This window comes from Camelus ferus, chromosome 31 (assembly GCF_009834535.1).
Source record: "Camelus ferus isolate YT-003-E chromosome 31, BCGSAC_Cfer_1.0, whole genome shotgun sequence".
NCBI lineage: Eukaryota > Metazoa > Chordata > Mammalia > Artiodactyla > Camelidae > Camelus > Camelus ferus.
The window spans coordinates 3,393,885-3,421,551 of NC_045726.1; the positions used below are offsets into that span (position 1 = coordinate 3,393,885).

Sequence of the window (27,667 nt, forward strand, 5' to 3'; positions counted from 1 at the left end):
CATCCAGAGACACAACAGGCCTAATCATATCACAGCTCTGCCCCAAGCTCAACCGGACAGCCAGCATGAGATGAGGCAGTGCAGACACGTCTCCTCTCCAGCTGCTTCCTTCCTTCACAAGAAAAATCACAGAAATCTCTGCTTCTGAACTTTCACATATTTCCTCACTTAAGAAGTAAATTTCTCAAGTTTTTGTCTATTGGATGCTTTATGAATTTTTGTAAGATGCTATATGTCAATTTATCTCAATAAAACTGAAGAAAATGAAACAAAAACAAACAAATAAAATTTAGTAAGAGAATATGCAGATTCATCTCAAGAATCCTTCATAGGTCACTTGAAAATTGTCCTAGTTTTAAACATGTAACCATCGTTACAAAAACATTAGCTATTGAACAAGGCCACAAATTATAATTTTAACCCACTGATTTAAAAGAATTTTAAAATCTGTACCCAAAGTACTCATGAAAGTATCACTATTTCTTAGAGAAAACTGATTTGTAGACTCATTTTTTTAATCAACTCTGAATTTTTCTCAGAATTCTCTTACAGGTTTTAGATCAAAGACTTACATATGAAATGATTTCTAACTGTGCCATATGGAAAAGAACACCCTGCTGCGCCCTCATGTGTTTCAGGTTTCTCTGGTACAGTTCCTCCTTGAGAACTGCCTCCAGCTCCGGGGAGAAGACACCCCTTCCCTCTGGGAAGCACGCGGCCACTCCTGACAAAGGTGACATCACTACTGACAGGGAGGGGGCGGCAGGGTGTGGGAACCATGTAACTGGCTTTGGTGGGAAAGGCAGCAGGGCTGCCAGGGCTCATGGGAGACGCTCGGACAGTGCAGTTCTGGAGCCCAAATCACATCACAAGAGCAGTGATCTCCACCTGCTCCACGTCAGGGCCGCTTTCATACTGTCCTGAGACCAAAGAAAGGATAAGGCAGATCTGACTGCAGGAAGTTGCTAGTACAGCATTAGGAGACATTAGGGTATAATACAGTGTTTGGAAATTTTTTCAAACAAAACTTTAAATGGGACTCATATATATGAGATGTGCTCAGGCTGAAACTAGAGTGAGGGGCCAGAGCACTGCCTTGTTTATTCCCCACCCCCTTTTTTCCTGCTTAATAGTACCTGAGGTACCACAGGTTTCCAGTGCCTTTGAAACAGGTTGAAAAGAACCTGCATCAATGAGAAAAAAAGGACTTGATTTGATGTGAAACCACCTTTCCAGACTGTCAGCGCCTGGGCCCCTGTTCACCAGCTGTGTTACCTCTGGCCAGTTATTTTAGCTCGCTTTCAGTTTCTTCATCTCTAAAATGTGAATAAAAACAACATCTAAATTTTAGGATTATTGTCAAGATTAATCATGGATGTAAACTAAATTTGTGAAAAAGCAATTACTGGGGCCAGTAGAAGTTCCTCTGAGAACCCTGAGCTAGGACTGTCTGAGCCTAGGTCATCACAGCTAACTGGCTGCAGTCCATTTCATAACGATGAGGTTAGATTCAGAACCTGGGGACATGGATCATGAGACTCTTTGAATGAGGGGGGGCAGGTAATTAGGTTGGTTTGTATGTTTGTTTTTTATGTTAATGGAGGTACTGGGGCTTGAACCCACAACCTCATGTGTAGTAAGTACGCACTGAACCACTGAGCTATCAGCCTCTCCCAATCCCTTTGCAGTTTTGACATTTTTTGGTTTTATGACATTTATCTCACTGCTTTGAGGAAATCTTTAGGAAAATCTATTTAATCAGGAATTTACTTGAGTCTAGAACCTGAGACTGTGCTTTACTAAGATAACTGTTTTTGAATTCATCAGTGACAACAGGACAACCCCTGGAATCAACACGAATGACAGTGGCAGTTATTTTCAAAAGTCCACAAGGACAGTATGAGGCCAAGTGCCCAACTACCACGGGTCTGCACACATGCCTGTCCACGATTCTTGAAGTCCCTGAAGAACAGAAGTGGCCATAATCACATTTGACCCTTCCTCTCTTCTATCTTTATTCCTCACATATTGTTTCACTTTTCTTCCTCCTCTATTCTGCATGTTTACAATGATTTATTAAAAATGGGTTAGTAACCACTTTATTTGCTTATGGCCCATATTAACACCTTGGTGGAGGCTCACCTGGGCAGTCTGCGTCTCAACTAAGGTCACTTCTGCACCTGCAGTCAACGGGCAGCTCAGCTGGGGCTGACTCACGTGTCTGTTGGCTAGTGCTGGCTCTAGGTGGATCCTCATCTCTTCAGCAAGCGAGCCCGGCCTTCTTCATACGGTGGAGGAAGAGCTCCCAACAACAAGACGCTTTTCAAGAGTCCATGTAGGGGAGGGCTGCACAAAGGACCACAAGGATAATGAGTTATTCATCACTTACTGAGGGCTGTGACTGTCATCGACCACACGATACCCAGAACCCGAGATGCATTCCTACCGCACACCTACTCTTCTTCATGAGCTGTTAATCCTCCATTCTTTACACCAGCATTTTCGTAGGATATTAAGACGTTTGCTAGGGAGTATCTTTGAAATAATCATTGATTTTCCCCCTACGTATTTCTTGCTCTATCTTACTCCCTGCCTTAAGCTGTCTTAAGAGACAGACCATTCCTCAGAGAACAGAAGTTACAGAAGAATATGAGGAATAACAGAGCTGTTTGTTGCCTATGAGTTTTAAGCATTCAGTTTTCTAGGAAACAAAAATAATTCATGGCATAAAGATTTAGGTGGGAATCTCATGGGGAAAGCCCAGAACAATGAGGTGTACAGGACATGTGCACCGTTTCCTGAATAGAAAACAACAGGAATCAGGAAGCCCTCACAGAACAGCGAACTCACATCTCTGAGACCGAGCCAGGTAGAGTCGCACAGAACTTCCTGCACCTCAGCAGGGAACAGATCAGTGAAATGGTTCCATCAATCTGAGCATAGTAGGGAAGGAATAAAGTCATTGGATTTGCTGAGACAGGTCTCAGCAACAGCTGTGCAGGCCAGCTCCCCAGGACCAGACAGCAACTAGCACAGCTCAGCAGGTGCCCAGTGTACGCAGGGATCCCCAGGCTTACGGCGCCCAGCCCAGGAGACCCCAGAGGAAGGTGGGGCGGGGGACTTGGTGCCCCCAGGAAGGTGCCCCCTCATCAGGCAGGATTGGCCCCCGTAGAGGTGGAGGGTCAGCAACATGGACAGGGGGTGAGTTCAGTGGAAACGGGAGCAGAGGACGTGCTGAATCCTTCGAGGTCTGCTGCCCTCGCTCTCCGAGACCCCTCACTCCCTGCTGACCCCCTGCCCTACCCGCTTGATACCACAGTCCTGACTCCCAGCCTCGTAACCTCTCACACAACCACAGCACTCCGAGCCTGGTCTGCCCCACAACCTGCCACTAGCCTACCCATCCAACAAATGGTGCCCAGGATCCTTCACAAAGGCCACTGGGACAAGGACAAGTGAGTTAGTTAACACACATTTCCAAACCTTGTAAGAGCTGGGCTGATGGACGCTGGGCAGAGGGCCACACAGCAGGTCCTTGCAGAGGGGTGACCTGTAGGTGGCAGGACAGGCCCCAGGAGTGCAATGGCAAAGATTATATGTCGGGAGAGGCTGAGCTGCAGGCCACACAGGGCCGGCACCTCCTCTCCTGGGAACACCCCTCCTGGCCACACTGCTGTCACATTTGACCACAGTCCACCCTATGCTTAGGGGACATTCAGCCCTGAGTCCTTAGGGAGGCAAGTGCCTGCACGTGGCTGACATCATCCTGGGCGTTGGCAGCCGTGAAGGGAGCAGGTGGGCGCAGCAGTGATGCCTTCTGACAGGTGCCCCTTCCCCGCCCGCACTAAAGCACATCCTAGACATGAACACTGGTCCCCACCCAGCAAGGGAGAAGGCGCTGTCCTCCCCCAACCTCCACTCTCACCCGTTTAGACGTTTGTATGGCCAACCCCAGCAAGGACCGCTCCTGGACTGACACCACGGCGGAACAGAAGTGACCTTGCACTTGCACCTGTTGACCACTTCCCAGGCTCAGGGTGGATGCCCTGGGTTTCCATCCTGCCCGCAGGACACCACCCTTCCCCCTATGGAATGTGGTCCCCACAAATGGGGGTCCCCAGGGGCTCTGGCCCCCTAGGGGTTGTGACCCCCCTGCCCTCTGAGGGGCTGGGTCTGCATCGCTGTCTCCTGTGGTCTCACAGCCTGCAGTTCTGGCCCTGCCAGAGAACCAGCTGCTTGGGCTGGAAGCCCAGGAGGCGGGCAGCTGCTCAGCTCACTCAAAACTTGCAGGATTGCAACGCAGGCTCCTTGGCCTCGGCCTCTCCCCTTGACTCCATAGTCCCTGGTGGTGATGATCAGGGGAGCATGCATGGGCTCCTAACCTCCAGCACATGGAAAGGAAGCTTCTCCTTGCCCTTTCCCCCATCTCAATATTAACAGCTTCCTGCGCATTTTATCATTTAATCTTGGAAATAATCCACAGCTCAGCTGTGTAGATACAGAAACTGAGGCTCAGAGAGGTGGTAGGATTGCCAGATGCCACACAGCAAGACAGCAGGAGGGCCAGGATTCCAGTTTTTATCTGTCTCACCACCTCACATCCCCTCCACCTCGCCAAAGCCTACAACATCTGAGCTGTGCAATCAGGATTGGGAAACAGACCTGAAAGGGACCCTCAAGGATGGCCTAACACCCAGACCAGGTGGAGGGGGGCCTCCCTAAGGCCAATTCCACACCAGGGCAGAGCCCCCATCAACGGAGCTTTCCCAGGCCGTCTGCAGAGCTTTCCAGGCTGCCCTGGGCATCAGCCAAGGACTGGCCCCATGCAGGACATGTGGGTTGTGGTCTCTGACCGGAGGACCCTCACTTGCATCTCAGGCACACCCTGACCTGGAAAAGGTCAGGGGATCCTTGGCCCTCCTTCTTTCACTTAGACCTCTAGGACACATCCTCTTGTACCCACAACATCTGGAAGTCCTCCTCCATGTCTGGCTGCAATCCTTCCTGCTGCAGGGGACACCTGTTACCATCTCTGCAACACAAGCAGGTCCTTCCTCCCTCAAGCACACAGTGACCGCTCCCACATGTGGGAGACCATTTGCTGCCTCTTGTCCAAACTTCAGAAATTTGGAATACCTGGGTCACGGACCCAGGCCCCAACTCCTGGGCTCAGACCTGAGGAATCAACGTCAGTGACATCTGATTCTCCCCACTCCCCAGGTCCAGGGTGACAGAAGGAGCTGGGGCAGGGGCCCCTCCCTGCCTGAGTTGAGGGGAGGTTGCAGGGGACCCCGGGCCCCTCAAATCAAAACTCCCAGAGAAGATGCTGTGCCTCCCCCATCAGACCAGGGTCTCCAGGAAGGCCCAGCCACTGCCCACCCCTCTGCAGGCCACCAGTTCCTCACCACAGGCTCCTCCCAACCCACTCTGGCCAAAGCCCCCATGTCACCAAACCCCAGGGACAACCACCTGGCCCTTTCGCGCCACTTCTGAGCTCTCCTTCTGCCCTCAGTCAGCACCCCAGGGCCTGACCCTGAGCTGAGACTCGAGCTTCCTCTGTGGCTCCCCAGCCCTCAGATTCCTTGGTCAGTCAAGAATACAGCCAGCAACCTCCTTCCACCCCCACATCACCCCCATCCACCCAGCGCACTCCCTGGACAGCTGGCCTCCTGATCACATATCCCCCTGATGCCAAGTTGTCCTTGACAGCATGTTAGGCCAGTCACTGCCATGGTAAGCTGCCCCTCTGGTGGCTGTCCGAGGCCTGCACACCCGCCGGCTGCATACCACCTGTATGTCCTTGAACCTCTGTCCAGTTGTCCCACTACGTGATAGCCTTATGTTCCTGCTTGCGTCCTCCTCTGGGAGGGCGGGACCAGGACCTGGCTTGCTCACCCCATGCCTGCACCCCAGTAGGGGCAGAGTGCCCAGCCAAGACTTGCTATGGGGGGGACAAGTGAAGCCACGTGGCCGGGCAGCATGGCCCCTCTCTGCCCCTCCAACCTGGCGGCAACCTCCAGGAACCCTCCTACCTCCCTCCCTCTCATACCCATACACCCATCATCAATCAGCCTTCATGTCAAAATGCACCAGGACTCTCACTGCTGTTTTCCATTCCGTGGCCACCACCCTGGTGGGACCCACTGCCAGCCTCCCCCCTGCCTGCCTCTGCCTGTCCCCAGCACACTGCCATCACTGGAAATATGCCAAGACACATGCTCTGCTCAAAACCTTCCTGCTGCTCCCTCCTCACTCAGAGCAAAGGTCATGCCGCCCTCAGGGACCCCACAGGCCCCAGGGACTGGCCCACCTTTCCTGACCCTCCCCACTCCCCACCTCAAGTACACTCGTCCAGCCACACTCAGACGGGGAACCCCAGCTCCCTGCAACCCCGCCCTCGGAGACCTGCCTTATTCCAACTTCAGCCCCTGTGCGGGGCCACAGCCTTATCCTGGTGTCTCACGTGAGGTTGCTCAGAGAAGGCTGCCTGGCTCCTGTCACCAGCTGCCAGAGCGGAGTAGCCTGGCCCCCATCCAACTCAGAACGCCCCCCAGGGGACCTCCCCTGGGGCCCCAGTGCGTCAGAGCCTGGGAGGAGGCTCAGCCTGTGGCTCCCTGCCATCCTGCTCCCTGCAGAGCTCCCTGGTGGCTCAGCCCAGCCCCAGGAGGGGGAACTGGACAGCCAAGGCCACTGCTGGCCACTCAGGGCCGAGCTGCCTCCCCTGCGAAGTAGGCACACATCTTCACCCCGCATGCTGCTCAGGGAGACAACAGAGATACAGGGCTCAGCACAGGGCCCGGCACGCTCATGGGAGATCAGCAGACAGTAACACAGAGGGTGCATTGGGGGCGCAGCCTACCTGCTCACCCACTGAGCCTGGGCCTTCTCAGCATTCAGGATGCCTCCTGCAGGCCCGCGAAGCAGGCGTTATTATAGGACTGTGGGAATCAGGGCCCCCTGGGGTTTGATGGGCTAATTCACACTGGAGTGGGAAGGCCTCATACCTGTCCTCCCACACAGCAGAAAGAAGCCTGGATGGGAGAAGCTAGCCCCACTGAGGGAACAGGGAGTGGCCAAGATGTCTCTGCAGGCAGGGGCTTCTAGGAGCCCTTCAAAACTTCTCAGCTGGTCCTTTGTGCTCCTGAAAGCACGCATGCCAGGTACAAGCCCCGCCAAATCATGCTTCACATGTCCAGAGTGCCAACCGCCCACCTCTACTTATTGCCGTCTGACCCACAGACCAAGGCTTGTGCTGGGTTGCCTCCTCCAGGGAGCCCACCTGGATAAGCTGGGAGTTCCTGAGCACTGCACCTGGCTCCTCCAACAGGTCCTACCCGGCTGCTGGGCTGGGGCTCCCTGCCCAGGCCCCACCTCCCCCAGCAGCTGGAGCTCATCAGGGCTCTCAAGCCCCCCCGCAGCCCTGGTGGCCCTGCTCCCACACGCCAGCTGGGATGGAGCCACTAGGGACTCAGAACACAGCACCCTCTCCTGCCTCCAGGCCTTCATCTTGGCCGTTCCCTCTGAGCACATCCCCTCCTGTCCCCTGGCTGACTCAGCTTCATCCTTCAGGGCTCTCCCGAGGCCCTGCCATCTCCTGGAAGCCTCCTCAAACTCCCACTCTGTGCCCAGCTCCCATCTGACCACTAGCCTGTCAGAAACCCCCTCCCCGGGCAGGCCCATGTCTGCTTCCCGAGATCAGTGCCATGTCCTCTCTGTTGAGGGTCTGGGGGCAATGTTTGTGACCTGAGGGGACCCTGGGGGGTGGAGACCTGCCTGACTTTGGTCTTGCTGAGTGAGCTGCTGGGTGAGAGCCATGCACCCTCAGGCCTGTGTCCCTGCCCATGGGGGGCAGGCTCTCCGAGCACTAACAATGTCTAAGGCTCACTTAGCATCCACAGGTCTGTGACCAGGGCCTCAAAGGCTTCTCATGTAGCCCAGGGTGCCAATCTCCTGGCTCCCACATGGTACTGGCCACACTCTGAGTCAGAGCTTCCAGCCGCAGGCCTGCCCCAAGGCTGGAAACCTGGCCATCCTCAGGGTCTGGTGGCTCTTCACCAGACCCAACCTACCCACCTGAATAGGGCCAGAGGCCCAGGGCAGCCTGCCAGGCAGAAAAGGGCCCCTGCAATCCCCAGCCATGCAAGCAAGCGGTCTGCACTGTGGATGCCAGGGTCTCGCCAACCCCAGGGCACCTGCCAACTACGCCCAGCTCAGAGGCCTGCACCTCTGCCTGAGCTGTTTGACCCTCACTCAGACCTTCACCTGGTGCACCTCTGACCCAGCTCTGTCCGGCCTGCCACCTACTCATGCCAGCTGTGGGGCAAGCCCCTCGACACCCACACCCCATCATGCTCCATCCACTGGCGCAGCTGGACTTCAAGCCGATAGGTCACTCACTCAGCCAGTGTGCCCCTGGCCTGCCCCATCAGGCTCCATGCTGAGTGCAGGGTGCTGGGCACATGCATGGGCTCCAGTAGATCCCAAACCCCTCCACCCCCACCAACCCAGCTCTGTCTCCTCCAAGATACCTTCCCAGACTGCGTGGCCCCATGAGCTCTCCTGTCTGCCCTCCCACCCAGGCTCCTCACCTACTCAGCCTGGTTAACTGCCTCGGGTGTGTCCTGGTTCCCAAGAGGATGGGGGGCTTCATACTGGAACAGAGGAGATCAAATCTGACTCTATATTGGTCTGTTCCTTTAGTTTTAACCACTGTGCCCTGTTTTCTAGGCTTAGTCTTGCCAGCTCTGCACCTTTTAGGAAACAATGTTGCTTTTAGCCTGAAATAGACAGGAGAGGCTATTCTTGGGGTTCTGCACTTAAGTAGGGCTGGCAAATTGCAAAATACAAAATAACCTTTGTTTTGTTGCAGGTTTACAGGAACACCATGGCCTGACTCACATGGATGAATGCAAGAACTAAGAATTCCTACAGCAAGAAGTTTGCAGCAACGAACCACACCCCATCCCAATTTTTTTTTTTTTTTTGTATACAAGGAGCCTGAGTTCTGACTTGAGCAGGATGGTTCTACAAGACATTACCACCAACCTCAGTCTGCTGGTTTTCCAAATACAGTCACTATTCCTTGCCCCAACACCTCGTCTCCCCATTTTTTGGCCTGTCGTGTGGTGAGTAGAACGAGTTTGGACTGTGACGATTTCCCCCCAATTGCTGAGACCACCCCCAACACCACCTTAACTGTCACCACAGCCTCAACCATCACGGCTCTCACCAAAACCACCACCAGCACCATCACCACCACCAGCATTACCATCACCACCACTGGCACCATTACCACTCCCAGCGCCCCGCAGCAACCCTGCACACCCCACACCAGGGTAGGCATCCTCCCAGAGCTGCCCTGAGCTGTTCCCAGCCTGCCCAGCAGATCCCGTGAGCTCAGGGCTGTCCACACTCGCTGCCTACCCTGACCGCCAGGCCCACCCCTGACCCTCAAGTCACTTGTGAACACCCTACTCATACGACTGCACGTCCCCACCACTGACACACGGGGGGCCCACAGGGGTGGGAAAACACAGGGATGAGACGCAGCCAGATGCAGCCCCGCAGGAGACTCCTGTGCCCTGAACTCCACCCAGGAAAGCTCCCCACACCCAGACGCCCCCTGCCCATGCCATAACAGTGTATCCTGACTCTCAAGCATGTGTCTGTGATGTTCGCACCAAACAGGACCCCTTCCCTCCCCTCTAGACACCAGGGCCACCACTGGCCCAGCAACAGCCAACACCGCCCTTCAGCCAGCATGGGAGAAATCAGGCTGGGAACTGGCCGCCTCTGACAGGGAGCTGGACACCCTTCTGCGTGCCCCCCTTGGCCTGCCCCCTCGCTGCCCTCTCCAAGGAAACCAGGGACAGGGATGAGGCAAGGCTGTTAAAAGGACCAGGACTTGCACTTGGGTGAGGACTCCAGGGAGGGCGCTGGGCCTGGGTCCTGAGCGTCCCCCAGGACAGCTTCATCCGGCAGGGCTGGGGTCTGCCCAGGCAGAGAGAGAGCACAGACTGGCATGACTCATGCGGCCACCCTGGGCCTTCAATGGCACTCCATGCCCGTCTCCTCAGCCAGGCGTCTCTAAAGGTGCCTGGAGTGGGGTCACGCTTTGAGAAAGGGCACAACAGACTCTGCAGGAAGGTCACACCACCCACCAGTGTCTGCTCTGCCAGCTCAGTAAGGGTGCCAAGTGCCCACTAATTAGGGAAACCCCAACCCAACTGAACAGAAGCCACTTACAGGACTTCTCAGAGCCTTTATAGTTGCTGTGCACGTGGACCCAGGAGAACAGGACATGGTGGGTATGGAACTCTGTCCTTCCTGGAGCCCACGTGGGATTAGCGTCAGGCAGAACACCTCCTGAAATGCTGGCATAGCAAGAGGAGCACCGTGGAGAGTGTCTGGCCCAGGCCTGGCCTGTACTGACGTCCCTAGACTGGGCCTCACCTCCACCATTTTCAAGTGACAGACAGCAGGTGATTTCCAAGGATCTTGCCAGCTCTCACTTTTCTGCTCTACGTAACTCTGAGTTATTCTTTTTTAAAATGGAAACTGCACAACACATGCAGCCGCCATGAGTGAAAGACCCAGCGAGCTGTCCGAGCTGAACCACAGGACTGAACTCCCTGGATGTGCTCCTGGCTCTCCTTAACCCCGGCACCAGGCCATCCTCCTGGGCCCGTCCTCCACCCACCCACCCAAACATCTGGGAATTCTGCAAAGATCCCTCTTTCCCCACTAATGGCCCTGCTCCCAAGGCCCCCACTGCCATTGGCCAGATGGTGCAGGGGTGTTAGGGGGTTGGGGCCATGAGCCCTGTTGGGAGAAGTCACCTCACGTGTACATGTTGAGCCCATGTGTGCAAGTGTGTGTGTACAACTGGGGGTGAGGCAGGCCAGGGGTCTGTGATGTGGGTGGAAACCTCTGACTCAGACGTTCCAAGACGAGCATGTCACATGGCTGACAGTCGCACGTGGCTGGAAGAGGGGGCAGCCCTCCAAGAACATGACACATGCATACTAACACACGAACGAGCACAAGGGACTCCAGATGAGACATGGGGTCAGGGCTCAATGTGTGACCAGTGACCAGGACCAGGGCTCAGTCTGAGTCTGGAATCTAGGTTCCATCAGACCAGGGACAGAGTCATGGACCACGGTCATGGATCAAAAGATCACCTACTACTCAGATGATGGTCACATCACTGATGGCTCTCAGCCCCCAGTGGCACCCCCCTACACACAAAGTTCTGTAGACATGTGAGAACCTTTCTCATCCAAACACACACAAACACAGGCCAATGACAGCACAGACCCAATCTCTGGGCTCACTGGTGGACATAGACCTCCAGCCCTGTCCCTGGTCCCCGCTTCAGGAAACACTTGGTTCCTCTGAGCCTGTTCATGTGAGGAGTGGCCCCACTTGGGCATGGAAAGGGGTTCTGTCCAGCACACAGCAGAGCAAAGGGGGAAGAGTGAGGGAGGGTCAGAGACAGCCCTCTCCCTCCCCCGCCCTGTCCATCCCTGGTCTTTAGCCCCAGGCTGTTCATTTCTCGATCAGATACTGCAATCCTCATCCTGAGCTGGACCACATTCCTTTCTAAGCCTCAGCTTCACCAGACGTAACAGGCATAGTTAGCCAGGCTCCTAGCGCCATGCCCAGAACTGAACAGAGAGCTTGGGGGCCAAATGTGTTCTGAGGCACCTTCCTGCTGTCCTCAGAACCCTGGGCCCAGGCACAGAGACCCTAACAGTGCCATCCACTCAGAGGTGACCGGGAGTGGGCAGTGGGTGGGCCTCCCACACCTGAGGTGGAGGCCACAGCCAGTGGTGAGCACCCCATGGACTTGGTTGCAGCCCACTCCCCATCACCTTCTCTGCCCCCACCCACAATCAGGCAGACTCTGATCCTGAGGATGGGAGTCTGAGGCTCCCAGAGGGTGGAATCTGCCCCAGGTCACACGGCCCTGGGGACTGAGAACTTCACACTCACTGGGCTGGCCAGACTGCTCACAGCCTGCTGTCCTGGAGACCAAGGGGCTGGGTCCACATCTCTGGAAAGCAATTTACAACTAAGATCTTGAAACTGTTCAGGGGACTCAACGCCTAGGGAACAATCAGAAATGTGAGCAGAGCTGTTCAAGCGAGGGTGCTGGGCCACTGGGTGAACGGGCATCCCCAGGGCACTGCAGGCAGCCTTCCAACAGCCACTAGGGAGGGTTTCTGGGCTTTGGGGAGGGGCTTATGCCGACATCAGGGGCCAGATTAAACAGACCTGCAACCGCGGTGTAACCTCCCACGATGGCCAGCCTGGGCCCTGAGAGCACGTGGGCCTTCTTTGTTGCTTTTTCTTTTTTTAACCGTTTTTGATACTTCACTTTGAACAAAGAGCTTGCGTCACTTGCAAAACCCAGAGAAAAGCACCTGACAGCAACCAAAGCCAGAGAGCCAGTTTCCAAAGGCTAGGCGGTCCGCCCAAGCTCTCCCCCACCCCAGGCCCCTGCCCCTGCTCCTGTCCTCACAACCCCAGACCCAGAGTTGGAAAGAGAAGTGCAGTCTGCCATATGGCCCTGGACACTCCCACCACAGGGCCTTTGCACTGCCTGTTCCTTCTGCCAAAATGCTTGTCCCCAGACACCCACGTGCACAGTGCTGTCAGGCCTCTGCTCAAGCACCACCCCTGAGAGGCTTCCCTAAACCTGCCCTAAAAGGCACCTCACCCCACATGCCACTTGGTACACTGGCTCCATTTCTTGGCCTGTGCCTTGACCTGACAGTTTCACAGGAATCCATAGGTTCCCACTTTCCTGTCCCTCCTCACTGGGGATCAGAGGAGGCTGAGGTCTTGAGTGATTACTGACCACCGACAAGGCACACTGCCTTGTCGGTGGTCAGTAATCACTCAAGATTGGATGGGTGGGTGGATAGGTGGATAAGCGGATGGGTGGATGGATGGATTGGGGAGCTGGATGGGTGGATGAGTGCATGAATGGGTGGTAGGTAGGTGGGTGGATAGCCAAGGGAGTGGATGGATAGAAGGTGGGTGGGTGGATACCTAAGCGAGTGGACAGGTGGGTGGAGAGTGGATGGATGCATGGTGGTCACACCCCTCCCTGACAACTTCCACAGTTGCTGACATGCAGCCCTACAAACTGGCCCCACACCCCTTGCAGCCTCCCCCCGGCACCCATCCATCCTCCTCTCCGGTCGCCTACTCGTCCTGGCCTCACATTCTTCCTGTACCCTCTAACTTCCACACCGTTACTCAAAGTGTGTTTCTGCCTAGAGAGCTTCCTCCTGTTCTCTGACAGAAAACACGTCCTCCTCTAGGATCAGCCACTGCGGGAGCCTCCCTGGCCTCCCTGACACATCTCCGTCACTGCACCACGCCCAGCAGCAGGGACTTGCCACACGTACCCCCCGGCCCACAGGCTGGCCTGGGACGGGCGGAACCAGGGATGAGAGAGGTGGGTGGTGACAATGACATGCAGCTCTTCAATGGACATACCCACTTCAATGGACACCAAACCTCCAGAGGGGAGGCCCAGCCACCACCAGGCCCATCTGGCACATCGGGACCCGGTCACTAAGTTCTCACCCGCCCTGTCTCCACAAAGTCTGAACCTCCTCTCCTCTGGATACTGCCCCCATTATGGGGCTTTTTGACAAATTCATCCCTGTTACTACGTAGCCCCACACCTCTCTCTCTGCTTCCCTGTGTCTGGGAGGACACCTGCCTCTGGGCACCCACGCAGGGCCCTGTGACTCTAAATTGCAGCCTGGTCAGTCCAGCCCGGTGCCCCGTCCCCCTACTTCCCACTGCTGCAGCACCTGGTGTGGGCTGGTGCTACTGCTTGACAAGGAGCTGGGCCCAGGGCCCCAGGAGCCCCCACATCTGCTTCCCATCTGATCACTCAGGGCCTCACCCTGCTGCCCAGTCCTTGGCAGTGCTCTTGCAAAGCTACACCATCTGCCTGTCACCTCGCCAGTGTGAGGGGGGCTGCCACACCCCTCTGGATCCCCAACCGTGGACTTCCCTGGGAGGGGTGGGAAGCCAGCTGGGTGGGATCCTGCCGCCTCAGAGCCTCACCTGGGCAGGGAGAATGTGCAGGACAGAAAGAGTCAGGGAGTCAGTGGCCCCCGAACCTGAAGGCTGTGCCCCACCTCTGCTGGGTCAGCCTCCTCCCAGGCCTGAGGCCCCAAGGACACAAAGCACAGATGAACTTACAAGTCAGTCTTGGCCCACAGGCTACAAGTCTGGTTGGTGGTGCCCTGCGAAGGAGGGGGAGCTGTCAGGCCACCTGCCCGCCCCACGAGCTTCACCCAGCCGTCACTCCAGGGCTCACCCTGTGCCGGGCACTCTGCCTACCCTGTTCCCACAGAGACAGTTGGAGGAGGAGGAACTGAGACCCAGCTCAGGGAAGGGACTGGCTCAGGCCCCCAAGCCCCACTGTGTGGCCTTGGGCAGCTCTTGTCCCCTCACTCAGCCGGGATGGGGAGCAGGGTCTGAAGCCCAGTTCTAGATGCCCTAGTGGCCAATTCAGCGTCTGGATGACCTGGGAGACCCCTTCCCCGGGCAGTCCACACTAAGCCTTTCCCAGTGCTCTGGGATCTGGAAGATCGAAGGGGTGGAGGCCATCACTTGCAGGTCCCAAGAACCTCCCACACAGAAAGTCCTCTCCAGCCCTCAGTCCTGGCTGTGGCTGACTTACGTCCACAGAGTGTGCCACTGGGTACACAGGGTTATGTCAGAGGACGGAGGGCAGAGGAGGGCCATGGAAAGATGGGCTGGGCTGGGTAGGAGACCCCTGGCCCGGCCTCACCATTATCTGTATGTTTGGGTAGTCGGTAGAGACACAGCAGAAGTAGATGGGGGCTCCCAGAAGGAAATACCTCCTCGTGCAGCTCACAGCATCACAGGATGAGGCCTGGGGAGACGCTGGGTCAGCTGTCTCCTGATTCTCAGGTGGGTGCCCGCCTCCAGCACAGGAGTTTCACACATGGCTCCCAGGCACAAGCCACTCCAGTTGGAACACTTAGCGCCAGAAACGGACACTTGCCCAGGACCACATTCCAAATGAGCAGGCCCAGGGGACAGGCTTCCCTAAGTTTATTTCATTCAAAACATTTTCCAGCAGATGCTTCAGGTCGGGCACTGCACCAGGTCCTGGGACCGGGCAAGAGCCAAACCTTCAGGGACAAACCTGCGTGGGGGCAGAGCCCTTTCCTATCCAAAGCCCTGGGGAAAACCAACAGCCAGGCATACCCTGCTCAGCTCCACCCACGCGGGCACGGGACCCGCTGGCCTGGGTGTGCCAAGCAGACGCTGGGCAGGCCTTGGGGCTGATGGACGTCAGGTGTCCACTGCCTTAAACACGGGCACAGCCTGTGACCCAGAACTTACTCCCAGGGAACCAGGCACACTTGCACACACACACGGTGGCATGACCCTAGGCGACTGCCACAACCCTGTCACCCAACAGAAGCCACAGGACAGGATAGGACACCTGCTCCACTGCATGGTGCAGAATCAAAACAAGGGAAAATACGGTCGTGCACGCAGACAAAAGGCCAGACAAGTCACACCATCCCGCGACCTGGGTTTTCTTCACTTTACTTCCGTGGATTGCAATACGCTACCCAGACATGTATTGCTCTATAAACAACACACGGCAGGGGGGGCTGCAACCACCGCTGGGAACACACAGCCCCCACTGGGGGAGGGGCCCTGGGCAGGGGCAGGGAACCCACAATGCACTTGTTTTACAGAAAGAAAACAGGCTCAGAAAGGGTCACTTCCTCAATGTTGCACAGCAAACAAATGTCCAACCTGCACGCACTCTTCAAATACGAGGGGCAAAGGACATCAACCCTTCAACGTGCCAAGCCCCTTCTGGGAGCCCACTCTGCCTTTTCCACACCCCCCATCATTCCACAGGGCTGCATGGGGATTAAGACCACCACGTTCAAAGCTGACTTCCCACCTAGTGGTCCTGCAAGCCCACAGCTAGTGTGTTAATAACTTCTCTGTGCCTCAGTTTCCCACGTGTCAATGGGTGGCTCCGTGGGGCATCGCACTAAAGGGCTTCATGCAGGCGCTGGCTTCTGGTGAACGCTCAGTCACGGTGGTCCTAAGCCCCCATCCCCTCCCACCTGTACAGCCCCGGCTTCAGGGCACGGGCTGCCTGGGAATGGTCTGGGCCGAGTGTCCTGCGCTGACAGCTCCTTGACTGGCATCTCAAGGGTAGGAGTCCCCCACGACACCCGCCCCTCAGCCCTCACCTGTGACACTGACAGGACACAGGACTGCGGCCACCTCTCTGGCCAGGACCTCCTTCCAGAGCACAGCACCGAAGCTGTCCTCATCACAGATCTCACAGGGCTCTGCCAAGGGGCCGGGACGTGAGTGGGGGTGGGGACAGGAAGAGGGGTGGGGAGCTGGCAGCAGGGCCAGGAAGGCGAAGACCCCTCTAGGAAACCCACCATCACAAGGGGAAGTCATTTTCCAGGAGAGCTGATCCCCAAGCCCACCCAGTCTTTCAGGAAGCCCCTCCCCAGAGTCCAGCTAAGGGGTGGGGGGACACTCACTGGGACATGGCTGGGTGCTGCATTCTTGGTGCTAATCTTGGGGGCTCTGGCTGGCTGCTCCCCCAAAGAAGGGCCCCAAGCAGGCACGCTCCTGCTGCTGTGTGCCACTCCAACATGACACTGCATCTGCCCCTTGACTCCCAGGCTGCCACTTCAAATCCACTGCATGATGACGCCACACACAGAGGACCAGGGATGGGGACAAGGAGGGTGCAGGTCCAGGAGCCACAAGAATGCAGACAGGGATGAAGGGGCAGGAAGCCATAAGAAAGAAACAGAGACCCTGAGAGTGGGAGCCAAGTTCAGCTTGATACAGGATTAAACAAATGCCTCACGTGCACTCATCCCCTCACCATCAACCCACTGCCCCCGGCATCCCCAGGGACACTGCAAGGTCCCACAATGAGCCACCATGGGGTCTAACTCCTCCTTCATGGTTCATGCCCACCAGGTCCCCCACCCACAAGTCCCTTGGCACAGCCCTGACCATGCAGGAAGCAGTCTCAAGTTTCCACCCAGTGGCCCTGGCACTCAGTGCCCCTGTACAAAGGCCCACTGCACTCCTGTGTGCCCTGCTGCTGGCCCGTGAAGCAGCTAGTGGAGCACAGATTACAACTTGTCTTTCAAGGGATGACCCCTCCCATGCAGGGATCTGGGGAACAGAAGCCTGGTGGTCAGGAGGCGAGTGTGGGCCTAGACGGGATTAGTAATGGGGTGTGACGCAGAGGCCGGCCGGGCAGTGAGGGGCAGAGACGCCAGAGAAGTTGGGGCCTGGTGCCTACCTCACTTCACCCTGGAGGCTCGGTGCCCTCCAGCACTGTCTACAGGCAGCTGGGCCAGGGTATCCACTGGCTTTGCATCCAGGTTCCCAGTGTGGGGGCTGGAAACAGAGCTGGAGCCCCAGCTAGGTCTAAAGAGTGAATGAATGAGTGAATAAATATAAGAGGCCCACAGCCATCCCAGTGCTGCCTGACACAACAGGGTGATGGGGTGACGGGGTTGAGGATGGTGCTCGGGCTCTCTTTCCTGGGCACAGGTCCTCACGCCCTGCTGCCCTCTCCCGGTGGCCCTCCGTCCAGTTTCCTCTGAGCCTCAGTCTCCTCATCCCGCTCCTGCCCCAGCCATGACCTGTGAGCTTTGTCCTACGCCCTGCAGGAACATCGGGAGTGATCAAGGTCTCGCAGCTGCTGGCGGAGCACCAGGCCGAGCCTCCCGCACACCAAGCAGACTGCTGCTGAGGGCCTCCAGGCCCCTCCGGCCACCCTCCTTCAGCCCTCTCCTGGGTCTTCTCCATCCTGGCCCTGTCCCCCCAGCAATCATGACCTCATGCCCCCAAAGACCTGAATACCTTAGTGGCCCCAGTGCCACCAAGGACACGATGAGGGACAGCCTCTAAGGGGAGCCACTGAGGAGTGAGCAGTGGAGAGGCCTCACATCTGGGGCCCGCACTCCAGGCTACGCCGATGGGCTCGGGAAGAGGCTGCTTCACCCAGGCTTTCTGTCCAAAAGCCACATTTAAGGTTCCCAGATCACTCCCTCTGTGAGGGACCCTGGTGCCACCATCCTATTTATTCTCAGGGTCGCCCTGAGGCCCCTGCCCTCCCAGCAAAGCAGGGTCAGGGCAAAGTCAACAGGGGCATGCAGCCTCACCAAGCATCTACTGTGGGCCAGGCTCAGGCCGGGCCGGGCACCCTGCATGACGTGGCACCACGTACCAGGAACCAAGGAGATGGCACTGCCAAGGCCCAGCTCTGGGACCCATGCTAGACCTGGGCCACTGTCCCATGCCACCTACTCCCCCGGGGCTGGAGCAGGGGAGCTGGGCTGGCCAAAGGAAGGTCATACCTGGCCCGGCAAGAGGGTTCCCAATGTCTCTTGGATCTCAGCTTCTCTGTGGCCCCAAGGAGCAGACCCACCTCCTGGGGTGAGAATGAGGACAACGCAGATCTCAGACGGGCTCTGGAGCCCAAGGGCCAGGGTCACGTGGTGGCCCCACCACCCACCACCATGGGCCCATCATGTACATCCCACCCTGGCCTGACACCTCTCCTCTGAGGACAGACTGATGCCTGAAATGGCTGGGAGACGACACGTGTGGGCACATCACTGGGATCACAGTTGATCCCAGGGAACCCACTTTGATGGGCAGCAGGTTCAGTGTCCAGGTACTCTGCTCTGGAGAGGGCAACTAGAGAGGTGCAGAGCCTCCTCCCAGTGGTCCCCGTGCCTGTGCTGGGAACTGACCATCAATGAGGGCCTGATGAATGAACTGGAGGCTAGGAAGGGACACCCCTAACCCTAACTCTCCCAATTTGGAAGGCGGGGCTCCTTCTCCCTGCTGAGTTATGTAGCAACTGAGAATTCCACACCCTCCATGCCCTTGCAGAAGCTTCCCCTCCCCCCTCACAAAGCCCACCTTCCATGGGTCCCACTGTCCCCTGAAGCCAGAGAGGCAGAACACCTCAGCCACATAAGAGACAGGTAGGAGGGGTGGCTCCAACCTTACTGGGGTGGGCGTGCACCATGCTTGACCCCTGAGCTCCCAGCTGTGCAGCAGAGGCCCAGGGAGGACTTGGCAAAGAGGGCCGCAGGGCGGGGGCAGGGCTGAGCTCTGCATGGACCCTGACTCTGGGGGGCCGAAGGGCTGGCTCTGAGCCCCATTCTGGGTCTGGGCGCGATGCCTTGTGATCCCACAAGGGAGGCAGCCTCTCTGCTCTCATTGTTCAGATGGGATGACACGAGCCTGCCCACGTGAAGCAATGCCTGCTTCCCTTCCCCCATTGAGGAGGAGGCCGAGTGGGACTGGGCCCCACACACTTCAAGGAAGGTTGCTCCCCCCAAGGTTGGCTCTCTGGGGAGCATCCTGGGCAAGGGAGTCCTGACTCCCCCCTGCACCTGCTCTGTGCTGGTCACCTCAGTACACAGAAGCCTTGAGTCTCAGTCCACCCAGGAACCAAATGCTCACCCCACGTACAGCAGAGACAACTAGGCTCAAAGAGGCATGGTCCAGACAGCCAGGAGGGTCTGCCCTGGAGACGGCATGGAGGCCCAAGTCTCAGAAGACAGGTGAAGACGCGGTCTCAAGGATACTGCACAAATACGACTTCACTTTGAACTGGGAATGTCGTGCAAGGACCCTGGGGCGCAGGAGAAGGGGAGCAGACCAGAGCCTGAGGGAAGGCGGGGAGCCCCAGGACTGCCTCTGTGCCCTCGGGACAGGGCAGGTGAGCAGCTCTGAAGGTATGACGGCCGAGGCTGCCCAGACATCGGGCCTTCATCGCTGCCACCTCACTCAGGTGATCACAACAGCCCCATGACCACGCCCGTTTGGTGGATACAGACAGAGCCCAACTTATCCACCAGGCTGACAAGGAGAGGAGCTGGGATCAAACCCAGGATCAGATTCCAAGTGCTCCGCTCGCTGGCCCCTAGACTAAGGCTGCCTGCCAAAACCAACCACAGGGCCCCCCGCCTGGCACTCTAGACCTCAGTGGTCTCCCCTGCTGAGCCATCCCATCCCATCACTCTGAAACAAAGGGACAGAGGTCTGGGGTCCAGGAAACAGCACTGGTAGCAGGGCCTGGGTGGGCACGTCCTGCCCATTCCCCTTGCTGCCCCAACCCAGGTCCCAAGTGGAAGCCTGAGTGACATGGAGCCTGGCAGTGGGTGGGAGAGAGAGGATGTCACTTGGTTCCCATGGCAACTGCTGCAGAGCTCAGTCTTTCAGATAGACTCAGGTAAGTCCTCAGCTGCTAAAACACCCATTATTTCAGGGCTGGTTACCTCGGTGACCCAGGTGGTGAGGATGTGGTGGGAGGAGGGGGCGGAAAGGAGGGGTCAGATCAGGAGATCCCAGGCAGGGGGCCACCGACTCAGAGAACAGACTGCCCCCCAGGCCTAGACATGACCCTGGTCACACACTGAGCCTTGATCTGCATCACAGACTGACTTCTGATCCTGGACACAAGGTGCCTGGCCCCCCTCACAGACAAGCCCTGATCCAGGTCACAGACTGCATACCGAACTTGGCTGCACTTCCATCACGGAGGTACACTCAGCGAGTGGTGGCTGCTCCCCATCTTGTACTGACCCCTGATCCAAGTCACAGACTGCCCCTTGACCTTGGCCAAGCTCCCACCATGGAGGAACACTCAGCAAGTGGTGGCTTCTATTTCTGTTATCGTTGTTGTATCTTTAACGTGTGTCCCACTCACAGTTGACCCCTGACGAGTGTTATTCAGACCAATGCAACCACAACCGGGGGAGTCCCCGCAAGGACTCCTGGGGCCCGCAGAGCTGGGCAGAGGCTCTCAGGACCCCCTTTGCTGGGTGGCCACAGGGCTCCTGGGCTGGGTGGGCTATAAGGGGGCGGCAGAGGAGTGGGCAAGGCTGGGGGGTGGGCTGCCCCTCCAGGCCCAGAAGGAAGCAGCCATTCTTCCCTGGCTCAGTGACCCGTCTGGAAGCCTCATTTCCATCTCATTACAGGATGAATAGAGCCAATTAATGGCAACCAGGCAACCTTGGCCACCCAGGAGAGAGGGCACATGGTGAGGGCTCCCAGCCTCCTTCCACCCTGGCGTACCAGCCTGGAGGCTGTGGCCTCCCTGGCCCCTGTGGCCCCAGAAGGCCAGGATGAGGGTCCTGGGAGAGGCCCGCATCCTGCTAGGCCTTCCTGCTTCCTGGGCAGAGCTCTCCCCAGCCCAGCAGATGGGCCAGCAGAGGCAGTGGGTCAGCCCCTGTCCATTCCTGCCCTGCCCTAGCCCACCAGGCCGGTTCTCCAGGCATCCAGGGCATGCTCCAGGGCCTCTGAAGTTAGGGCTTGTCCTGGGGCATGGGAGTTCCTCCTCAGCCCCCTGCATGGATGTCCAAATGAGGACCACAGGGAACAGGACAGCTCTCTGAATTCCCCCACCCAGTCCCCAGTCACCTCCACTCCAGCCCCCATAGGTCCTGACTTGACCCATCTGGCCAGGGGTAGGAAAACACAGAGAACACTACCATGAGAGAGAGGGGGACATGGAGCTGAGAGCCCGGGGGAGTGGGAGGGCGGCTGCAGAGGGGCCGCCAGGCAGGGGTGGAGGTGGAGGAGAGGGGACAGTTGCTCTGGCCAGAGAAACACTTGCCAGACAGATATGTGGCCATGTGGCATCTGGACAGGCCGGGTGGTGGCAGTGCTGAAAAGAGGCCACGTGTTAGCCTGGGCCTCCTGCTGACTCCCAGCTTGGCTGGGGGTGGAGGGACACAGGTGACACAGCCTCCCCTAGGCAGTATGAGGGGCAAAGATCCCTGGCACAGGCTCAGACAGCAAGAACTGGGACAAGCACCTGCCTAGCTCAACTGTGTGTCTTCTGAATGACTGCTGGACCTCTCTGGTCTGCGTGCCACCCCACCCTGACACACATGCATGTACACACACACACACACACACTCCCAGTAGAGTGCTCTGCAGGAGACACCCCAGGTGGGACCACCAGCTGTCAAGAGCTGGCTCTGCCCTGTCTCTCCCTTACAAGCTGTGTGACCTTAACTGCTGTTTAACCTCTCTGTGCCTCATTCCGCTACATAAGCATTAATGCAGGACCTGCTGTGTACCGGGTTTCATCAGCCAGCAGAGCAAACTCCCCTGCCCTGTTGCGAGGTACATCGTGGAAGGACAGAGAATAAGGACACAGGAAATTACCCAGCGTTCACAGGCGATGCCGTGTGGGAGGAGAAAAAGACACGGGATATGGTGAGAGCGCGGCTGGGGCTGCTGCCACTTAAAGCAGCATGGTCAGAGGGTCAGGGCGGCCAGGGCATGAGCAAGCTGAGGGAAGGGGCCCTGTGGGCATGTGGGGAAGAGTGTTCCAGAGGGGGGAACAGCCCATGCAAAGGCCCTGCGCAGATGGCCACCTGGCTGGGGAGCCAACCCCCAGGCTGCTGGGAGGAGTAAACTGGTTGACAGGTGGTGCTTCCTGCACAAAGGAGACAGTCAAATGCAGCTGCGGTCACCACCACCAAGATGATTTTCATTCCCAAGGTCTCAAAGCATCAAGGCCTTCGGAGTCCCAGGCACGTGCATGGCGGTCTGAGCTGACCCTGGGCCCGGGTGACCGTGTCCTGTCCTGCAGCCGAGCTCCCCGCTTCACACTGTGGCAGCCGCAGCCCTCAGGCCCTGCAAGCTGTCTTCCCCCAAGGCCCCCAGCCCTGCCACACAGCCTTGACACGCACTTTGCCACAACTACTGAAATCGGCCTACACACACACTCATACACGGTGGATGCGAGTACCTCCCACGCTCACACACATGCACAGGAGAACGCAATGCACACGCACACATACTGACATGCTGGAAGGGGGCAGGCGTGACCGTGTGCACACGTGTGCCCCATGCACTGCACACATGCACACACACCCCTTGCCCACACTACGTTGGCAATGCACCTGTGAATGTGCACACACGTGCAGTGTACACACGCACGCACAGTACTTGTAAACATGGATGTGTGAAGACAGACATGCTCGGAAAACACACAGCACACGTACACACTCATGGATGCAGGAGCACAAATACGTTCACACACACACAGGCACAGTTCTGCCCGCCCCCTTCCGGCACCACTCCCCAGCATTTCCATTCTCAGAATCTCTGCGCACGGCCATGGTACCCAACCCCATCTCCTAACCTCCCTCTCCCTGCCCCAGCCCTCCGGATTCCCTACCAGATAATGAACAAAGATACAGGTGACTTTTCATCAGTAACATTGCTTAGAAACACTTTCACCCCGGTTCTCATTCCTCATGACAATCAAGGAAAAAGATGTTTTTACTCTCAGTTTTAAAGACGAGGGGTCTGAGGGAATGGAAGAGCTGATGGGTTGGGCCCAGGGACACTCACTGCGTATGTGTCAGGCTGGGATTTGAACCTGACCTGGTCCTATCCAGGGGCACTAGGTCCCAGAGCTCCCTCCTCCAACGACATTTCCACAGGATGACCCATGGGCCTCTCACAACCAAGCCCACTCTGACCTCCGAATCGTCCTCCCCAGCCCATTCCTCCCACTGCTTCAGCACCTTGGCTGACATCCTCAGTCTCAGCCAGGAATCTGGGAGTGGTCCACCCACCTCCTTCCTCCATGTCCACATCCTTTGCATCCACAAGTTCATCAGCTCCACCCCTACCCCTCAGACCCTGCTCCTTTCTCCAGACTGGGCCAGCTTTCTGCAGCATCAACAGCACACTTGTCACACCAGCCCTGCCTTCTTGATCTTCTCCAGAGAGCTCTGCACCGCTGGGTCTACCCAGTCTCTCCTCAGCACACTCCCTGCCCTGATGCTAACACAGACCAGCTCCAGTGTGGGCCAGGCCCCAGGGCCATCATGTCTGCTGTGACCCAGCAGTCCACAAAGCAGGTGGCATTTTGCCAGCAAAGACACTGAGGCTCAGGGAGCAGGTGACCACTGGGGCGTTGCCGGGTAAGATGTACAGCCAAGCCACTGCCCACCTGGTCCTCCTGCACCCTCCCACCTCCAAAACCAGCCACTGCCCTGCATCTCTGCTCCCTGAAAGACCCATCTATAGTCTGTTCCATTCACCTCCTCCCTACCCGCTGAGGACCACTCCCGTCAGCATGCCAGCCTGGGGGAAGGAGGGGGAGCTGCCCCAGCCAAGGTCACAGTGCCCAGCCTGAAGAGCCCTGGGGGCCCTGATCCCTGATGGGAGACGGGGATTTTCTGATGTTTCCTGGATGCCACACCTGCACCCCCTTCCCGGGGCTCTGGCCACTTCTTCCCTCCTCTCCTGATCCTCTCCAGCACCTCGCTGCTTCACAGACACTTCTAATCTGGGGTCCTCTCCCTGGGCCATCAATAGAAACAGGTCTAGAATAACCAGCTTCCTTTGTAACCCCACTTAGCTTATGCTATGCCTCTGCAAAGGCTATTCTGTGGAACCCATCAGTGCCACTGGCTCAGGAAAGGCCAAGGGCCCTGGACCACATCACCTGGCCCTGTGATGGCCAGTCGGCATGAACACCGAAGCCTAGCCTGGCACCTGCTGCTCTTCTGCCCTGGCTAATGCTCCAGCCTCCTACAACATCCTGGGCTTTCTGCAAAGAGGGGCTCCCCACCTGCCCTGCTGCCATGGAGGCCCGGCCAGGTTCCCAGCCCACTGCTCATGCCCTCCTGTAGGAGTGGCCTTCTCACCAAGGAAACCAAACAACAAAAAAGGTGGACTGTGCCCCAGCCCCTCCTTGCTGGGACCCGCCCAGCACACAGGTACCCCCGCCTTTGCCTCCGACACCCACAGGGCTTGCCCACACCTCTTCCAGCATCTTGAACACGGCCCCCTGAACAAGACAGCCACTGACTCCGGATGACACACAGCAGGGACACTCCCACCCTTCACCTGACCCCTGCTTCTTGTATGGCTGCTAATGCCTTCCCCCTCCAACCAGGAAGGCAGCTCCAGGACACAAAGGACCCTCCTTGTGCCTCTTCACTGCACCTCACCCCTGGCACCAGAACACTTTGCAGGCACTGGGTAACTAGATGCTCGGTAAGGATTTGTGCAGCCACAACACGTGCAAACCCCGAAGGACATCTCCTGACCACACTTCCCGACAGCCCACTCTCATTTTTTCTCCCAAGTCCCAGGAGGTCCCTGCAGACCCTGGCCACAGGCCACAGCAGCCTGCTGACCCATAAGAAGCATCCTACCTGCAAACGAGGAGGGACCTCCCCCAGCCAGAAATGAAAAGCTCCCTCATCCCGGGAGAAACCAGACCCATCCTGCCCTGAACACTCAACAAGCACCTCCCAGTGTGCCGGCACCACGCCTGGCCCTGGGACCACAGGCAAGCACCCCAGGACCCTATTCTCACAGTGCAACTGGCTTCCCTGAGGGTGCCCTCAGGGACAGATGGCCAGGGCAGGCCTGAAGAGGACACCCTCTCTTCCCTGCCCTCTGCCCAGAGGGCTGCCCCCTGGGCCTCTCCCCACCGGTCACTTACCTGGAGTGCATCCCCGCCCTGGTCCTGGGTCAGGCTAGTGAGGCAGTTCTCAGGGCCACCAGCCATGTCACTGGAGCTGCCGTTGCCCGTGACCAGGTGCTCCACGGAGAAGTCATTGCTGGAGTAGGAGGGCCCCACTCTGGGGCCCGCAGTCACTGTCCTGGGGTGGCTGCTGTCCCTTTATCTGCAGGAACTGCTTGCTGGCCTGCAGGAAGGCCAGGGGCCCCAAAGGGTCACAGAGCCTCAGCACCTCGTCACAGCTCTCCCTGCCCAGGTAGGTGCGCGTGGACTCCACAAAGGAGTCAAACTGGTAGGTGCGGATGCGGGTGGGGCTGCTGCAGGTGGTGCCTTGGCCACCCTCATGTAGAGCTTGCGGTGGTGCGGGTCTGGGTTGCGCAGCATCCAGGAGCAGCATGAGACGCTGGCAAGGAACTCAGCAGTTGCCAAGAAGTACCCCCAAGAACTTGCCCAGCATCAGCGTGGGACATGGCTCAGCCCCAGGAACCACGTCTGCCCCCAAGGACACACGCTCCTGGTGCCCCAGCAGCAGCAACAGCAGGGGATGGAAAATCCAAAGGGTGCCTGGGGCAGTGCCTGGCCCCTCATCCTAGCTGGAGGGGCTGCCAGGGTTCCACGGGCTGGGCAGGAAGGCACGGGCCAATCCTCGGCATGCCAGGATCCAGAGGCAAGGCTGGGGCCAGGTCACAGGGACTCTGAGCCGAGGCAGGAGAAAAAGAGGGCTTCAGATGACCAAGAGGGAAGCAGTGGCTCCTAACATCCAGGGCCTGGACGCCGGCCTGGGGCTGCCAGCAGCGGCTGAAAGAGAAACCAGAAGAGGGGACTGTGAGCCCCATGGGGAGGCTGGGACTCGGACATGCTGGGGGCAGTGCCTACCCCAAGCTTGGGGCCCTGACACAAGCTCTGGCCCTGTTCTCAAGCACCTGCTCTGTGCACCTGTTTGCCACCTGCCAGTGTGTTCACCTGCAAGGGCAGGAGGTGACAGGAAGCCAAGGGCCTGGCAAGCCCTCTCCCACCTAGGCCTGGGTGGGAGCAGTGGGCAGCCCCAGCCAGGGCCACATGCAACAGTAGCCTTGGCTGTTCCCATCTGGATGGACAGACTAGCATGGCCCCGTGGGCTCTGGGCCTGCCTGCAAGCCCCATGGTGGTCATGGGGGTCATTACCATTCTGGGCCTCTGTGGCCTCTCTGACCTTACCCCTCCCCAACCCCATCTTTCAGGGAAGGATCTACAAACCCAGCCAAAGGGGATGCAAGACAGCGGGGCAGAGGAGAAAGGTCATTCCAGGCATCTCCCAGCCCCGCTGCAGCCCCACTCTCTGAACCTGAGCCCATGTCAGTGCAGAGACCCCTCCCACCTCTGCCTCCTCACATCAAGAGTGACCTATTCTTTAGAGGATGAGGGTGGGGTCAGACCTCAGTCTCTGGCTGTGACTTTGACATCCAACTGCCTCCTCTGCCCCACCCACCCCGCTGCCTGTCACATGACCCCTCAGGTGCCCCTTCAGTCTCCCACCTGCACTCCTGCCAGGAAGCTCCCTTCCTCCCCTTAACCCCTCCAGACTCTCCTGGAGCTAAAGCCTGGACACACCACTGCCTCCTGCCTTGGCCAGGCCGGCACTGTTACCCTCCCCTCATTTCAAGGTGAAGAAACTGAGGCTCAGACAGGGTCACAGTGAGGAGGCGGGAGTACCCACCCCTGAACTCACAGACTGACGCCAATCTCGTGACCCTGGGATGACCCGCCCTGCTCACGGAGAGGGTGCTGGCCGTGTGCCAACCGCTCACACCGGGAGGGGGGCGCTCCTGGCCCGGGTGAGCGGGGATGCAGCAGAGCTGTCCTGGCCTCAGGAAGCCAGCACCGCCCACCCTGAACTCGCCCCCACATGAACCCTGGGAAGTTCCTTCTGCCTCTAACTTCACTTTTTCCATCCTTCCTAAAGTCCCTGGCCAGCCATCGCCCCACGCAGAGCTAGGCCAGCAGCTGGAGAAGGGAGACTGAAGTCTGCACCCTAGTGCCCACCTGGCCTCCTGGTGCCAGCACCTCTGCTCTGCTGTCCGTGCACAT

At 57.8% G+C, this 27,667-nt stretch overlaps 1 protein-coding gene and 1 pseudogene across 1 annotated transcript in view; one reads left to right on the top strand and one right to left on the bottom strand.

Moving 5' to 3' along the window:
• The window catches only part of LOC102504147, a 14,553-nt gene extending 12,568 nt beyond the window's left edge, over positions 1-1,985 (top strand). Inside the window, exons 3-4 of the mRNA XM_032470831.1 lie at positions 639-733; positions 1,828-1,985. Of these exons, the coding sequence (XP_032326722.1) occupies positions 639-733; positions 1,828-1,985 (253 nt within the window). The remainder of the gene's footprint in view (positions 1-638; positions 734-1,827) is intronic.
• On the bottom strand, positions 18-27,667 carry LOC102513529 (annotated as a pseudogene).